Genomic DNA, 18,613 nt, shown 5'->3' on the forward strand with positions numbered 1-18,613 from the left:
TGTGTGTGTGTGTGTGTGTGTGTGTGTGTGTGTGTGTAGGTGCGTGTCCATGTGTGTGTTCTGGATTCTGCAGTGGCTGAGTGGGTGTTTTCTGTTCGGGGAACAATTATGAGAACAGATGGACGCTGAAATACCCAAATTACTTTTATGTCATATGTCTAATTAATTTGTCTATTAATTATAATTAATTTGCGCACACTGTTTAATTTAAGGTAACTGAGTAATTTGGCAATTGCAGCATACTGATGGAAATAATCCTCCAGTTTATGTTATTAATTTAATGTCGAGAAATGGATTCTCTACGAATGAAACATGTGAAACCTCATATGCGTAAATTAGCAGTTTTCATGCATGTATTTAATTCTTCAGTTGTTATTTCTTACAGCAAAGTTATTTTTTCAGATGAAAAAAGAACACATGCAAAATAATGAAAAAGCAATGCACATGGTGTGTTGTTAAATATTAATATTTTGATTAAGTGCTATTACTAAATTAGTTGGCAATTATTTCAATAATCGATTAATTGTGATTAATCCAATTCATTGTCTTTACCCTATAGGAGAATGTCATTCTTCACAGCTGCTACTTCAAAAATAACAAAAAAGTCCAGGTTGTAGTTTTCAAATACACTCAGAGACAAAAAACTTTTAATCTTTTGAGTTATATGTGGAAAATATTGAAACAATATCTTAAGAAATCAGCCAGGAAGTTGAAACTTTTTAAATATCTTTGTAAAATAAATTTCTGACTCACCGTTTATGTATTATAGTAAACAGAAAGTCATGAGTTATATTAGCTTAAAAGTACAGTGTAAATAAATAAAAAAGGGTTTATTTATTTTTATTATTATTTTTTGACAATAATTGTGTGCTGTACAAACTGTGACTCTTCCCATTGAATTAATGTGTCCAAAATAAAGGTTGGACAAATTAATGCTCCTGCAGTTAAAGTTATATTTTAATTGAAACATTTTGCACATCATTGTCACAGTTGTAAATGATTCACTTACAAATCTATGGTTTGCTTTGGAGTCATCAGGCTTGAAAAAACACTTGACAACTACAGGTCATTTACCTTTTAACATTTTGAATATGACAAATAAAAAACCAAAGCTTTTCTTAGGTGAAATAAACACTGCATCCTCTATAACCTGCTAAAACACAGACATGCTAAAAGAATCCCTTAAAGGTCGCTCATAAAAATATTTGAACTGCTTCTTTTTGTTTTGCAAAGTAGTCGTTATGTTTATTTACTCCCTTTTTGAAATTTTATTTCGATTTTTACCATTTTCAATTTGGTTCTGATATCTAGATGTGCTTGAACAGTTCAGCCAAACATTATATGTCTGCAAGCACATTTACATAAACATTAAAAAGCAACTGTGGCATAATTTCCTGTTTTCCTAGTTATGTAATCGTTGGTTGGTAGTGACAAACAAAGCCAGAATAGCTGTTGGCATAGACGGTAAGAAATCTTACAGCTAAATTCTGCAAAACAGCAAAATGCAAAAATGCTGCACAACATAAAACTTGGTAGATACAGAAAGTTAGAAAGATAGCGGAGCAATAGAAAAGCGATGACTGTTTTAGAAAGCTGACTGAAGCTGCAAATTTAACCTAATACAATATACTCTGAGCAAAGGTCTTATTTTAACTCCCGCATTGTTTTATAATCTTTTGAGCATCTCATTTTCTTTCAAAAACAAGCATGTTGAATGAACATTTTGTAATCAAGACCTGACAGGGGTTTGAACAATTTCGGAGTCAAACGCTCTTCGTCATCTGGCTCAAACATGGAGAAAGTCGCTGCTGAAGCTAATTATGCCAAACTCAGGAGGACCACTTGGAGAGGGCGGAAAGTCATTAAACTCGCTCCACAGGCATCAGCAGATGTTTTGAAATGACAGGGAACACAAAAACATAAAACCTGCTTTTTAAATTAAAAACTTTATGCTCACAAAAAACCCCTGCAAGAGTCGCTTTAGTGTTCATTGCACAGATGATCTTTGTAACAAGAGTGCTCACTCCATGCATTTCCTGTGTTTGTCCATTTGAATATTTACCTTTTAAAAATGTAAAAAAAAATTCAACAAAATCTTCCAGCTATCATCATTGTGTCATCATCCATGAACTTCGTATTTTATGGGATGAAAAAATGTTTTAGGTATTTAGGTCAATTTGTATACATTTACAAATAACTGAGCTGCTGAAAATGTTAGTTTTGTTTAATGTTGTTTATGCTCTTCATCTGCCTGTTTGCTCATCCAAAAGGAATCCAACTGCTAGTATGTAAAGTTTTGAATTAAAAGCCTTGTGTATATTAGTGGATGTGTGTTTCCACCTTCCTAGCAGATGCTTTTGTCTTGAGAAGAGACGCATGTTGCTGTGGTGACCTGAGCGAGTTCAGTGTGCAGGTGAGGCATGTTTAGAATCAGCAGCAGATGGACTGAAGAGCAAATTTCCTCTGAGTTTACGAGCCGTGTACACATTAATGCCACTTCTCACACACAGTAACACACACGCCATGTCTGTCACTGTCTCATTGAGAGACTCAGCTTTCACACCTGGCACCCTTTGCAGTTCAACAGAGCTGACAATCCCACTTTTTGTTTCACACTCGCTGCAGCTTTGATTCTAAGATCCACACCAACATTCAGGTCAAAATCTTCTCTTGCAAGAACATAGAAGTGGCTGTTTTAGTTACCGTAGATATGCCCACTTCCATCCCCATCCTTTCTGTCCTGGCTCCGTCGGGATTTCTTTCTTACCTCGAAATCTAAACTTAGGATGAATGTGACATGAAGCGTATCACCAAAATGTCAGACTGTGACACATGGAGCAGGACAGCGCTGACAAATCAAAGAGGAGCCGCTCTGATCATGCAGCAGCTGCTGCAGCTGTGGCGTGCTGTCACCAGGCCTGAGGCCTCATGTCGAGGTGTCTGGTGGTGGGATTGTCCTGCGGGACGGGGAGTCTGCGGGTTTGACAGGGAAGGTTAGAAGAAACAACAGCTGACGTGATTTTCTCCTCTGTTGAGCAAGAAACAGAACAAGGAGGAGAAAGAGCCGGAAAGACATTTCTGAAAACTAACTCAAATGTTTGACACTAAGCTGCAACTTTTACAACCTAAGGAGCTATTTTGCTCTGGGGACGGCCAAATAAAATGCATTAAAGCCGCAAATGTCATATGACTTTTTGAAAAAAGACCATTTTTAAATAGAATACCCAAAAATTGTACAAAGTAAAAAGTAGCTGTCCAAGAAATTACTCAAGAATAAAAAAGTCTCTGGTAAAACGTCTACTTAAGTAACTGAGTACCTGATGAAATTATCAATCATTTAATATTTAAAACTTACATAATCAGATGGGCCAAAATATGGCCCATCTTTAAGGGAAAATTTTGGACAGAGATGACAATAATTCATATTGGTGACAAAAAAATAACAAAATCATGCAAAATAAAATGTTTCCAAATCAGTTTCTTTCAATAAAAAATGTAGAAATGTAATTATCTTAATTTAAAAGTTGTATTATTGTCCTAATTTGTTTAATTTATTCTTGAATTCTGTTCAGGGGCCCTAAAGTCTAAGAAAGCACTGCAATACCTTCCAAATTATTAATTATTATTATAATAAATATAATAGAGTATGGGGGAATTTTTCTGCCATAATTTAAGAGCACACTTTGTCAGTCTGAAATCAGTATTTCTAAACGTTTAATAATTGTGCTTACATTTCAGTTTGAAAGCTGGACTTCATGCCTTTCTTCTCAAAACTTGTACTCAAAACTTGTGCTCTCCTTCTAATATTCACTGTGCTTTCTCAAACCGCCCTCCTCGCACTCGAAACTCGTCTCTGCTCAGATCAAATCTCCGCTTGCAGACCTCTCTGCTCGCTTATGGCAGAAAAATTCCCCTGTAATACAGTCACATGTAACATTTCTGAACAACAACGTGGATTTGCTTTGCAGGGAAAAGATGCCATTCCACCATGTGCGGGCAGGCCTGCTCTATCCGGACAACTACCTGAGCAGCTCCCTGACCGAGGGCAGCGAAGCCTTCCAGCTCACCAGCCTCTCCACTGAGGAGCTGGGAGGTGAGTGTGCCAACCCAGCAGCGGAGGAGGAGGAGGAGGAATGTGTGGATGCAGAACAAAGTGTGAGGTACAGACAATTAATGGGTCGCTGGTGGAACAATGCAGTTACAACGCTCCAATTCTCTAGAGTTGAAGATTTTCCATTTAGCCATTTTGTCAGAGCTTGACTAGATGCATTGGTTTCCAATTATGGAGCTTAGGAAATAAAATCAGTCAGACGACTCAGAAGGAAGTGGAGCTTGACAGAACACTAGTGTATCTATGGTGGTACCCTAATTAGTTTCCCATTCATATTTTATCTTGCGTGAAAATTGATGTTACTAGTCCCCACAAAAGTTGGTTTGGATGTAATAAATATTACGGCAGAGTAACTGCGAACATCAATAATCGGCGCTAAAGTGGAGCCATTTGCTCTGCACTTAACCAACCAAAAATGACTTCCGGGGCTTTATTTCTTATGGCTCTCGCTGTTCGTGTATAATCAGTCACGGTGACGTTAAACTCAACAAAGCCAATTTTGATTTACTGTGGAGCTCTGCGTCGTCTCTAAAATTAGGTCAAACGGTGCAACAAGCACACACTGGCTCACAAGCAGACTGCAAACAAATCTGAAGGTTTGCTAGAAAACAGTTGAGTAAAATTAAAGCTCAGTCTGGATATGAACATCCAGCACAAAATGAATACGGACTCTCTGGTTCTGCTTTGATTAACGTTTCCTGCAGGCGCTGATTGGCCTCACAGTTTGATTCTGCTTGAGCATTAAGTACAACCGCATCATTACATTGACATTCAGCATCAATATCACATAAAATTGTAGCTGATGAGAAGACTTGATGGTGTTTTCTGTAATGGCTCTCTGTGATTACGTTGGTGAGTGGTTAATAATTATAATAATTAATGGCCTAGTTATAACATTTTTTTTGGAAAAAAAAAAGCTGTAGTTTGCCTTAAAATCAGTTTGATTGGAGATTCGCTGTTCATTTTGTGCTTCTTGATCAAAACAAAGAGTTGCAGCAGGCAGTGAGTGTCTCTGTTAGGGGGTTGCTCAAACAGCTAATCCTGCCACAGAGTGAGGACTGAGCATGAAAGTGTGTCTGGCTGTTTGTTGTTTGTGTTCCTACACGAAGCCCTGCTGCAGTTTGAATGAACGCTCTCTGCGCTTTGCTATGAAGTACTTTGTTGTACAAATCTTTTAATCCAGTGTCCCTGTTGCATGAATTGACTCAGCCCAGTCTGCAGAGACATTTTTTCTGCACCAAAAGCCAAACTGCACCACTGACTCAAATGTGTCATCATGACTGGTCTGTTTTCAGGGGGCCTGGTCATGTGGAGAGCTTCATCCCAAAATGCTCACATCTCTTTGAATTTTTCTGCATATTTTCTGTCACAACCACAAACAAAGGTGCATTTCATTTGTTTTTACACCAAGTCCCACAAACTGGGAGGTGAAAGGAAACACTTTTTCATAAAAACCTGAAACATGATTTTTATTCCGCCACTATAATCACTTCAACATTTATATGCACCAGCTTTGGAAAAACTACAGATTAATTTTTTTGTCTCGTCACAGCTTATAGATTGGTTTATGTCTGGAGTTTGACTAGGCCATTTTAACACATGAATATGCACTGATCTAAACCACTCTGTTGCAGCTCCATTATGCTGCCTCCACCATGTTTCACAGCAGATCTTGATGATGCACATGATCAGTTTTCTGCTATATATGCTATTTTTCAGGAAGTTCAAATGTTCAAATTTAGTTAAGTCTGAGCAAAACACATTTAAACAGAACTTTTCATGCAACAGTGGCTTTCCATTTTTAAGATTTTATTAGCTATTTATTACACTAAAATTAAACTCTGTCTCTGTTTGGTTTATTACTTTTAGAGATTGTGGAGTTCTCATGAACTTAGATCAACATTTAGCTTAAAACTTTTAATATCTAGAGAAACTCCTGTTAGTTTACAAATCTAGAGCAAACTTAGAAAGTACCGTCTACTTTATAGAACCAAACATGGAGAGCCAACATTAGTTTTATCAGAATCCAGAGAAACCCTTACTAGTTTATAAATTACAGACTACTTATTCTTATTAAACATGGGGAACCGATATGTAGTTTTCTACTTTTACCTTTTTGTCTTTCTTTGGGTTTGTTGTTTTGTTTGTATTTTCTTCTGATTTATGTAAAGCACTTTGAGTTGCCTTGTTGCTGAAAATCCATCCATCCATTTTCTTTACACCCTTGTCCCTTAGTGGGGTCAGGAGGGGTGCTGGCGCCTATCTCCAGCCAACGTTCCGGGCGAGAGGCGGGGTCACCCTGGACAGGTCGCCAGTCTGTTGCAGGGCAACACAGAGACACACAGGACAAACAACCACGCACACACACACACACTCACACCTAGGGGTGTACAAATCTTTTAATCCAGTGTCCCTGTTGCAATTTGGAGAGGCCAGTTAACCTAACAGTCATGTTTTTGGACTGTTGGAGGAAACCAGAGTACCCGAAGAAAACCCACCATGCACAGGGAGAACATGCAAACTCCATGCAGAAAGACCTGGGGCCGGGAATCGAACCCAGAACCTTCTTGCTGAAAGGCAACAGCTCTACCAACTGCACTACTGTGCAGCCTGTTGCTGAAAATGTGCTAGATAAATAAAATTACCTTACCTAAACTGCACACAGTCTGACTTTTTACTAATTAGTTAACTTCTGAAGACATATGTTTGCACTTGTTTTAATTTAGGAGAATCAGAGTAAACGAGGCAGTGCAGGTTCACGGTTGTGCAACAGTTTGTGTTTGTTTATCTCACAAAGTTCTGATAAAAACATTGCAATTTGTGGTTGTGAAGCAATAAAATGTACAAAACAAGACGATAAAAGTTTTCTTTTTGCAAAGAACTGCATGAACTGAATTCAGTTTCTTAAACTCTAAAGTGAAGCTGCAGTGAGCCGGAGATCCCGAGTAAACAACAAGTTTGTTTGATGTGGACAAAATATCCAGGCTGGAAGCTGTTGCCTGCATATGAAACGTCTAATCCCACTTCAGAGAGATTCAGAAGTTTCTCGCAGGTTTATCTGTTTGTATAGACAGATGAATTGTTAATAATGCCTTGAACGAACCGCTTCAAACCTTTTCTGTACTTTTAAAGCATCTCTGCTTTTCATATGTGAACATGTGCAGACCTGGGAGCTTCCTTTGCAACACCCAACCATTGGTAGAGGCTGCAGTCTAACACACATGCACGCACATTCTATATCAACACATCAGGGACCAGCTCATTTGTACCCTATTGAAAACGTGGTCCCCTCTGTTGGGCTGCATACAAATAGACCTCAGCGTGTTCTGGGAGGCTGCACACTAGGTCTTGTTCGCAGCGCCTCACCTTGCCTGGGATTCTCACCCTTTGAAGAAAGCCCGAAAAACGAGAGGCGGCGGCATGGAGGACGAGTCCAGTTATGAGCCGTGAGGGATGTTTACAAGCTGCGACTGGAATTCAGCTTTACGCTCCAACATTCAAACAGACAGAAAATGCAGACAGACAGAGCTTAGACGGATGGATGGATGGATGGATGGATGGATGGATGGATGGATGGATGGATGGATGGATGGATGGATGGATGGATGGATGGATGGATGGATGGATGGATGGATGGATGGATGGATGGATGGATGGACATGTAGTTTTGTCTTGAAATAAGGTGTATTTCATCAATGGCTGCGTTCCCACTGCAGCCTGTAGTGACCCAATTCCGATTTTTTGGCAATTCCGATTTTTTTGCCGGGGTCGTTCACACTGCCAATAAATGCGACCTCTATGCATTCTGCAGTGTAAACGGGCAAACGACTTGAAAGTGACCCGCATGCGCAGTAGAGGGCGCAATAGCGTCAGTGTTCTGCCAACTGTCATAAAAGAAGCGCTCAGTGTTTGCAGTAGTAAACATGGAGGCTAACGGTGGAGCTTAGCTTACATATTTGAAGTTGTTGTCCAACCGTAGCACCATATTAACAACTTAATCCTCATATAGTCCGTCATGATTGTTGTTTTTCTTCCCACCTGCGCGTATCAGGACGCAGAATAGTGAGATTTGTTGAGAATCAGTGACATTCAGTTCGGATGAATACGACCTGAACGTTATGGTCGCATTTGAATCGGATATGTATCGGATATGGGTCACATTCGTAAAAGAATCCGACCTGTGCTGTTCACACTGCCATGAAAAGATTGGATACAGGTCGCATGACGTCAAAAAAATCGGAATTGGGTCACTTCAGGCTGCACTGTGAACTCACCCAATATGACTTTCTAGGCAGTAATGTTGATGAAAAAATTTTGTTGGTTGTTTATTTCACTCATTATAGTTTATTTTCACTATAATGAGTGAAATAATCTCCCAGTGGAACAAGAACTTTTTCTTCAATAAAAAAGAATTTTTGACTTAGTTTTAGTTTTGTCTTATTTCAAGTAAAGAGATATTTTCACTAGAAACCAGACTGATAACACTATTTGAGATTTTGTGTTTTTGCAGTGATTGACAGGTTATATGTTGCAAACTGTGGCCATTCTGCTAGAATGCTCGGAGTGTTTCTGCTGCACAAACGCACTCATTCCCTCTGGGTTGTGTGCATTTAATCACAACTTCTTGTTAGGAAGAATCCTCATTTTGCGTGGGAACACGGAGTCGGAAGCGATCTTGGCAGAGATGGTGGTGATTGTTCTTTGTGGAGGCCCCTCGGGGTTTGTAAGATATGGCGAGTATAAAAAAGATGCGAGGGAGACAAGAAAAGGGACTTAGACAGGCAGTGTGGCGGAGAGGAGGAGGGAGTCGACTCTCACCTTGGTTTGTCTGTGAGAAAAGCTCCTGCACTTACAGGTAATGGGGAAACCTCTTATCTACTCCAGGGAAGCACCTTTCATCTCCACGCAGACTTGCTAAAATCCACCAGTTGCTAATTATTATATTTTATTCTGGTGGTAACCTGCACAAATAGCCTCTGTCGAGCTTAGTTAATTCTAGTTTAAGTCTTTTCATTTTCTATCAGTTTATTTTACTCCTTGCTAATCAGGTTTTGTCATGCCACTCCATGTCTAGTTTTAGCTCTGATTACCAGTTTTTTTCTTCTTCTTCTACCTGTATTTTGGTTTTCTTAGTTACACTTCTTCTGTATTTGTATTTATTAAATTCTTTCCTTTTGGTTCAAGTTCCTCAGTCCAGCAATCAAACCCACTGAACCCACCTTACATCTTTGTTATGCCACTCTCTTGTCTCACTGGCTATTTAGGTTTTTTTGCCACACCTCAGCAGTTGTCTCCAATTTAGCTCTCCAAAACCCACCGGGACAGTTAGGAGATGAAATTATGAGTCGGTGGTGAAGATAACTGATCACTTATCAGAAAGAAATGCAAAGGAGAACAATGAGAGTCAAAACAACCACTCATAAAACTGAGTTTCCATTTTCTGCTTCCACGGTGAATAAGAGGAATGTAGCAGTCGTTATTAATCGCGTGCCCTTACAAAAACATCAATCTAGGCAGTTTGCTGGTCTGAAACATTCATGTGTAAGCTAACACAGTGCCAAGAAGTGAAAACATCATAAATAACTTTAGAGAAGCAATTGCGGCTGCCAATCAATCAATATGGTCAAGCTGCTTGAAGTTTGGACATATTTATAAGTGGAAATCATTTAAGATGGAACATTAGAACAGTAATGAATAAGTTCAGATATAGATACTGTAATAGTTCAACAAGCTCCTGAACCACAGCAGGTGCTTTGTTTTATAACTCGGTACAAAATGGCTGCAATATGACAAACAGTAGAGAAAAAATAAATAAATGTGATATCTAAGACTTTCTGAAGATTTGATTTGATTCTCTTCTATAATTTTCAATTCAATTCAGTTTTCTGATATTGTTGATTCACTACAAATGTAATTTAAAGTAACCTTATGAGACAAATGGGTCAAATCCGTGTCATCATGACGTTCCTGACATTTATTAAGATTGTTTATTATGATGCAGTTTAATTTAATTTACAATGCCAGTTGGTTTTAAGTTATCTGAGCTTCAGATTTGGTCATTTACTTTGCAATAACACCTCTTCCTGCACTGAAAAAATGTTACAGTGAGCCAACCTAAAAAAATTACTAGTTGTCAGTATATTGCAATATATTAGTTATACTTAAATTACAATTTATATTTGAAATAAGTTAGAAATATAGATTATTTTCAGAATCATAAACTCACATCAAAACAAACTATATGTTATTTATTCCAAGACCTTAAATCTTTTTTCTGCATTTTGGCACAACTATATTTGTGTTTTTCAATTTAAATTCTCACTTTGGTTAAAGTGAGAATTTAACCACTTTAACCAAAATTAAAATGAATCAAAATAAATCAAAATATTTTGGATTTATTTTTGAATAAATCCAAAATAAATCTTTGGATTTATTTTTTCTTTTTTTTTTTTTTTTTTTCAACATGATAGTCCATAAAAAACATCTTCTACTAATACTTGTATTCTTATTTAATTTCCCTTTGGGATTATTAAAGTATTTTTGAATTTAATTGATCCAGGATGACCCAACCTCTCGTCCGGAACGTTAGCTGGAGATGGACACCAACAATCCTCCTGACCCCACTGAGGGACGAGGGTGTTAGAAAATGGATGGATGGATGAATTATAAAAATGTTGCTTGATAAGCAACATTTTCAATAAATAAATTTTATTGCAAAAATTTACAACACTCCAAAGCCATGGTTTTACAAAAGAAGCATCATTTCTTTTAGGTAAAACCAAGATTTTTTGTCCATCTGCTAGAATAAAAGACTAATTATGGTGAAATGAAGCAAATTGAAAAAAATTAAAATAATAGAGTAAAATTAATGCAAATATCATAAGTTACTCATTTTAATTACATTTAAAATGCTAATTATTCTCAATTTAGTGTAGCAATTTTTCTTTCTTTTAATTTTCAACTTTCTTTTTTTTCAGTTTATTTCATTTTAGGATTTATAAAACCCAAAAGTGTTTTAAACTTAAAAAGAATTGCTTTGAAAATGTTGCCTTATTATTATTATTGTTGTTGTTGTTTTATTAGAGTTGTAATTTTTACAGTGAAAAGACCAAAATTGAAAAAGTGTGCTTTTAAAACAAACCTTTTACATTTTTTATGTGTTGTACAAAAAGCCCCAATTGGAAAAATACTTCTGTGCTATTTAGACAACGTTTCCCTAAGATAAATAAAAAAGTATTAAGACAAAATTAAGTAAATAACTCTTTGTTAGCCAAAGCTACATTCTCTCCAAATCCAATACAAATTAAAAAGTCTGTAAAATAGTTTTCCGTTTGTGTTACTTCTTTTATTTATTTTGCCGTTTGGGTTGTTTCCACTTAGATTAGTGGTTTTCTTTTTTGTCTTTGCTCTGTTTATTTTCTCCTTCCCTTAGTTTCATTAGATTTTGACTTGTTTTGTAGTCTTTGAATTAACACTACATTTTTATCCTGTGAAATTATGTGCTTGATTTTTTTATTTAAATTCACCAGTAAATATTTCACCTGCAAAAATTTGCTTAAAAAAAGAATTTCTTCCAAGAAAATTTCTGCAGCTAGTATTTTACTATGAAATTCAAAGTAAAAATTTTTTTAAAATCATATGCATAAGTGCACAGGACAAAAATTCAGCATCAGAAAATCGGAATATAATGAGATGTTTCTCAACTACTGCTTTTCTTATTTCCTGTGTCAGTTGACTGTGCTGCAGTGCTAGTACTTGCTTGTAAATAAAGGAGAGCAATAATTTTTTATGTGAAAATGCTGCTACTAAGATCTTTTTTATGAGCGTCTTTGTTTACAAAACATCTTAGTGGCTACAGTTACACTGTGGCGGCTGCTGAAAAGTTGCAGTTGAAGTTTATTTGTAATTCAACAATCTCTAAATTTTTAATGCCCACAAGCAGAGAAGAATAATGTCTTTTTCTTTATTCCCGGAAAGCACAGTTTGATTTCCTGAAAATTGTGAAATGCAAAAAGATTAAAATAATTCCACACACCATGTTGGTAATAACACTAATCAAAAACATTTGTACCAAATATTTCTATGGGTCGTTGTTTTCTTTTTTTCATGGGTCAGGTCCGCTGGGGGTTCAGCTCTGGTCACTAGCAGCAGCTCTGCAGACGCTGCAGACCACTTGAAGTGTTTTTACACTTGAGGTTAACTGCTGCTGTGATTTAGGACTTGTTTTTCTGTCTACCAACTCCATTTCCCGCAGGAATCGGTCCCGCTCCAAAACTAATTTGTCTGTCTGCTGTTTGTCCCAGAGAAGCTGCTGGTTATGGGAGTTTTATCACAGAAAGCGTGTTGCATCCCACAGCAACTTTAAGAGCAGCGAGACTGAACCCAGGCATTTACTGAAAAATTTAATGGTGAGCTGGACTCTGGAAAGATAAAGGTATAACTTTCTGATTAGGAAATGTTTTAAGGACACAAGAATTAGGTCATCAACTCTTACAGAAGAGTATTGATCAAAACCCATTCACGCTTTTGCAGTAGCTGTAGTAACTGGGCATAAAAATAAACCAGAAAGGAGGCACAACCAAAACTGAAGTCAATAAAAAATTATTTTGTAATTATTCCGTAAGACTGTTTACTTTGTCATACTGACAAACTCATCCTACCATTTAAAAGCTGTGTTGAACTATGATAAGATGAAAGTAAATTTGTCTCATAATCTAGCAGAATTAGACAAAAGATTTATAATTTCCCTTCCCGCTGCATGATCTCTAAAACAAAACAAATGCTGTGTATTTCCCAGATTTATTTAGCATTAATCAACGATATTTATACCCAAGTTATGGATTATGAGGAAAATCAGTGGGAACTGGTAATTAACATCATCAAGAATTAATGGTATGAATCATTCCACTGAGGTCTATTTTAAAATGCTTTAATTAGATCAAAAGTAACATCAAAAACAAAAATAAAAGCAAAGATAATTAAACTTCTCTGGAAACTACCGCTGAGAGAGAAAATCTTCTAAATAATAACCGTACTCTAATCTCATTGAAGAGGTCAGGGGGACATTAAGTGTACAACGTTTTATAACGTTCTTCAAGATTCAGATTCAGATTGTTGTTTCTCTTGGTTGTTACTCATTTTGGATTCAGAAACTGGTGATATAAATAAAACAATTATGCACCACATTAGGCAAACGCAGCTAAAGATAGGATGCAAAAGATAAAAACAGTTACAAAAAAAATACAGTTACAATAAAAATAAAAACATTTACAATAAAAAATACAAACAGTTACAATAAAAAATACAAACAGCACTCTGCTGACTTGGTAAAACCTTTTGCTGGTTTTGTGTTTTTAATTTTCAAAATCTCTTTGAAGCCTCTGTTCAAAGTAAACTTCATCTTTTGTAGATGTAATGTACTATTCTGCATTTCTCCGAAATACATTTAAGAATGTTATCAAGTGAAAATACTTATTGAGATCATATTAAAAATGTAAAGTAAGTATGTATTTAGAAACTTATTTTGGTACACTTTCTAAAAGTATATCTTTTCTGAAATACACTTTAAGTTCTAATTAAATATATTACTAAAATTATACATTGGACAATCCTTTTAAAAATAAACTTTGCATGTATTTGTAAAAATGTATATTTTGAAAGTACATTTTAAACATATTTTACAGATATAAATATAAACAATACTTTTCTGACATTGTACTTTTAGTAATATTTTCAAATAGGTTCTGTGTATATTTTAGTAAACCTTAATATTTGTAAGTACTATGTAAATAGTGTCTAAGTATATTTCAATAAAACACTTTCGGTTAAGGCTGACAAAGTATGAAATTAAAAAATTAAACAAACCTTGTAATAAAATTTGCTGTAACTTTGTTTAGCAAAGTAGTAAATAACACATTTCAAACCTTTTGCTGTTTTGTGTTTGTATTTTTATTTATTTTTTGACCTAGTCGGAACAAAGCTACTCTGTATCTGGAGATTATTGGGAAGGAGCCATCAGGAGGTAGAGATCAGCCAATGAAACAACATAAGAAAATGGATTCTGCAATATTTTTCAGACAAGAGAGAAACCAAGATTGGAACCATCTTAGAAGATAAAATTCTGTTGAATGAAAAGATCAGCTACTATTTCCAGTTTGATACAGTAATGCAATCAGGGCTTATTTATGGAGTCTCAATTGATAAATTACAAAAATTAGATGAATAATTCTTGCAAGAGCACTTCAACTTACAATTACAATTTTTCAAGCAACATTAGGTGATAAATCATAAGCAATTGAGATGAGAATTTGTTGTGGTTGAGTTTGAAAATAATTGGAGAAATGCAATAATTTGAAGGATATCTGCTTTTCTAAGCCCTGCTTTTATTTCTGAGACACAGATAGCAGCGGATTCTTTGAAAATAAAACTCCTCACCAAGACGAGCTGAACACAACATTTATTGATCCTTAAGAGAAAACAAAGACTCACAATTGTTCAGTCTTCTGAAAATCGGTCATGCGGCACTGACAAAGAAAACGCATCACGCACCAGCAACAAGATAAAAAAGGATTTGACAATCTCATAAAAAGACACTTTAAAATTACAAACAAAACAAGAACATATATCAACCGACTGCAATAAGGGATGTGCTTTAGATGAGTAGAAACTAGATTAGATTTAAATTATGATAAACAGGAAAGATGTGTACCATTAACCTCTGCAACAAGTGCAACCACCAAACAAATGAAAGAGCAACCAGCAATGATTACTCATCGGAAAGAAGTGCAAAGGGGAACACCAATAAAGAAAAGATATTTTCATCCCCTGTAATAAGACGCCTTATAAAACACAGTGAGCGATTAGACGTGTGAGAAAGATCAACCAGACTCTCTCACACCAGATGCTCCATGACAGAAAAATTGCAGCATTTCACATTTTTCCATACTAAATGAATAATGTGTATTTTCACAAAAAGAAGCACAGACAGTGTGCGCACTTTGCGGTGACATGTTGTGTTTTTATCCTGCGCAGAGATCCGTGAGGCATTCCGGGTTTTGGACCGAGATGGGAATGGCTTCATCTCCAAGCAGGAGCTGGGCATGGCCATGCGCTCCCTGGGTTACATGCCCAGCGAAGTGGAGCTGGCCATCATTATGCAGAGACTGGACATGGACGGTGAGGCGCTACATAAGGATACACACTCGGGGGGCCATTTTCAGAGCGTGCAGAACATCCTCATCCTGTTTTAATGCTTTTCTGCTTGGGGATCTTTGTTTTCTTTACTTCTGCATGGTACAGGGAGGAGTCATTTGCTTGAGCAGAGGTATGGAGTGTTGAATTTGAATTAGAATACCTCTTTCACTTGCTTTGGATACAAAAATTTGGATCGAACATGTTTTCTTCGGAAATGCTTCACTAAAACACCTTGTAAATGACCTAAAGTGCAGCAGAAGGCCAGATTTAAAGGACAAATTTCCCCCGAGACAATAAAGAACTAGCCTGTCTGCTCCTCGTACTTAAAAGTCGCGCTCTACTTGTATATTCACAGCAGATTGCAATTACTCCAAGGCAGAACTTGCATCAGGAAAAACCCATTCAGTCTTTCAGCGGTTTCTTCTCTGGCTGCTCTCGGCTCTTGATTTCACAGTTTGCCATAAATATCAAAGGTCAAAGCTAAAAGCTTTTTGCTTTTGCGTCTGTGAGTAACCGACCACCTGAAAGCAGCACTACCATTTGTCCTGAGGCGAGATGCTATCTTTCCTAAAATCCTGTTTACCTTTGACTTTCACAGTCAACACATCACAACCTGCACTGTCTTTCATGCTCATTTTATGTTATTAAATATCAGCGTAAGAATTAACAGTATATCTTGAACTATCCTTCTGTAAGCCTCAGTTATTCCTGATTAAATGATGTTCTTTCAGAGCATCATTTAATCCGGCTTTGCAGTGATGAACATAATGTTAGACACTGTGCAGCATTAAACACACCGTTAGGTCTGTGATCTCTCTGCTGTCAGTTTTCATCTTTCCTGGAGCTTTCCAGTCGAGGCTGGGTAATTGGGCAACAACTCAAGGCAAAATCCAATCTCTTTGAAACCACTGTTCAAAGTAAACCTTACCTTTTGTAGATGTGGCCAAAACAAAAGACTCTCCAAGCTGGAGAGAATACAGCTTATACAGAATTAGTATTTGTTGCCAGGTTGTGTTTGTGCAAATGGTACTTAATAAAAGTTTGGTTTTTTGATGCTAAGGCAAAGGATATTAGGAATTCCCCTGATATAATTATTAATAACTTACAAAAGTAATAATATCCATTGAACCTTAGCTACAAACGTTTGTGTTTTATTCTAAAAACGTGGCATTGACCAAAACAAAGTTTACAGATAAAAATGTAAAAAGTGTGCTGTGTAATGTACTCAGAAACCTCTTACTTTGATATGAATATGATAGTTTTTCACAGGTACTGGAAAATCCTTAAGAGGTAGATGGATGGAGCTTTGTAAACATTATTAAAAACCATTTGAAACCTGTTTTTTTTTGTTTTGTTTTTTTTCGACAAGGTTTTAATGTTGTGACTTTTTATGCTTCTTTACATGAAGAGCCCACTGCAGTGCATAGGAAACCTCCTGGTTATTCCACCAAATACTAATTTTTTAACTCTTTCTGAGTTAAGACATTAATATTGTTGTTTCTAAATGAATATAAACTTGTTTTATTTGCATTATTTGAGCTCTGAAAGCACTGCATTTTTGTTTTTCATTATTTTGCCATTACTTACAGGTTATTTATTTTCAGGTCAATCACCTTAAATATACAACCAGTTATTTTAAAATTGCTTAAATAAAGCATGTTTATGTTATATATATGCAAGTAATTACTTAATTACTGTAATTGAGTTTGAAAACCCAGTATCATCTTCCGTTCACTTCACCATTACATTTGTTGTGTCACATAAAATCTGAGTAAAATACTCTGCAGTTTGTATTTGCATTGTGTTCAGAGGATTTTAATACTTTTGCAAAATAATTTACTGAATCCTTTCCAATGCTGTTGCTTTACTGCTAAGGTTTTTTATGCTGCCTGGTGTAGCTTAATGAACTAAAAGTTAAATAAAGCTGACAGTCGTGATCGCAGCATCTTCAGGTTAACATCTATAAATCTGGGTGAAAATGATGGTGTTTACAAGTTCCTGTAATGAAGCTGTTCAAGCTGCTGATGGGTATCATTAACTACATGCAGCAGCAGAATACATAATGCAAACATTTTTACGAGTCGTGTCTTGTGAATTTAAATTAGCCAAATATTCCCTGATCTGTCATAAGAACACCTACGCCCAAAATCTTAAAGACACACGTCTGAGTTGGCGAAAGTTTGCTGCAGCTCTTTATGTGTGTCGATAGTGTCACAAATCAAAGCATATTTAGTTGTTGTTCTGTCTCATTTTTTATTGCTTTGAATATGTTCAGTCAACATGGTCCATGCTGCAGCAGCCTCTGATGCGTTTCCTCCTGCAGGGGACGGCCAGGTGGACTTCGAGGAGTTCATGACGATACTGGGGCCTAAGCTGCTGTCGTCCGACAACAGAGAAGGATTCCTGGGCAACACCATTGACAACATCTTCTGGCAGGTGAGAGACAAACCTTCCTCCTACCTGCGGGCAGACAGTCTGCTCCTCATCACTCAGGCGCCCTGTTACTTACCGGCTCCATCTTTTTCACCTCATCTAGCTCACCTCTGGCTGCGCATTTCAGCATTCAGAGGAGTGCTTACATGCTTAAGCTCGGCTCTGGTTCCTGCAGGGGCTCTGCACCGACACAAATAAGAAAACACACGCGCACACACAAACACACACACACACACACACGCTCCAGTCCCCCCTACCTGCTTCTGCTGCCTGCCTGCCAGAAATTGTTTTTACTTAGAGACTTGAAGGAAAGGAGACCTGCAGAGATTTTACTTGGGTTTTTGTATGYRKGWGTGWTTCTGKGTGTGTGTGTGTGTGTGTGTGTGTGTGTGTGTGTGTGTGTGTGTGTGTGYGTGTGYGTGYGTGTGYGTGTGTGTGTGTGTGTTTACCATTCACAGTGTTGAAGGAGGCATTGCCAAAATAAGGATTTTAGAGATGCAGCACTGTCTCAAAAATGTCAGAGCATGTCTGCGTTTGAGAATCCGAACTGTTCATTAGTGCTGCGGCTCATGAACAAGCTCTTTTTACATCCTGACTTTGTTTATGAAAGCAGCTCCAGACGAAGAACATGCATTTTGTGCCTCATGGGTAAAAGAATATGACATTATGGAAATGCATGAATGTTTATGAGTGTGTGTTTTAAAAGCATGGACTAGTTGAGTCTCAGCTCCTAGGTGGGTCTGGCCCACCAGAGCTTTTTATGTGGCCCTCTAGACGCCATCCATCCATCCATTTTCTTGCACCTTTGTCCCTTAGTGGGGTCGGGAGGGTTGCTGGTGCCCATCTCCAGCTAACGTTCCGGGCGAGAGGCGGGGT

The 18,613-nt window shown here is 37.1% G+C and overlaps 1 protein-coding gene across 2 annotated transcripts in view; it reads left to right on the plus strand.

Annotated features, from left to right (window-relative positions):
- The window catches only part of caln2 (calneuron 2), a 36,212-nt gene that overhangs the window by 6,417 nt on the left and 11,182 nt on the right, over positions 1–18,613 (plus strand). For both annotated transcript variants that reach the window (XM_008427395.2, XM_008427394.1), the window contains exons 2-4: positions 3,969–4,093; positions 15,143–15,286; positions 17,628–17,740. In XM_008427395.2, the coding sequence (XP_008425617.1) occupies positions 3,976–4,093; positions 15,143–15,286; positions 17,628–17,740 (375 nt within the window). In that variant the 5' untranslated portion in view covers positions 3,969–3,975. The remainder of the gene's footprint in view (positions 1–3,968; positions 4,094–15,142; positions 15,287–17,627; positions 17,741–18,613) is intronic.

This window comes from Poecilia reticulata, linkage group LG14 (genome assembly GCF_000633615.1).
Source record: "Poecilia reticulata strain Guanapo linkage group LG14, Guppy_female_1.0+MT, whole genome shotgun sequence".
Classification (NCBI taxonomy): Eukaryota; Metazoa; Chordata; class Actinopteri; order Cyprinodontiformes; family Poeciliidae; genus Poecilia; species Poecilia reticulata.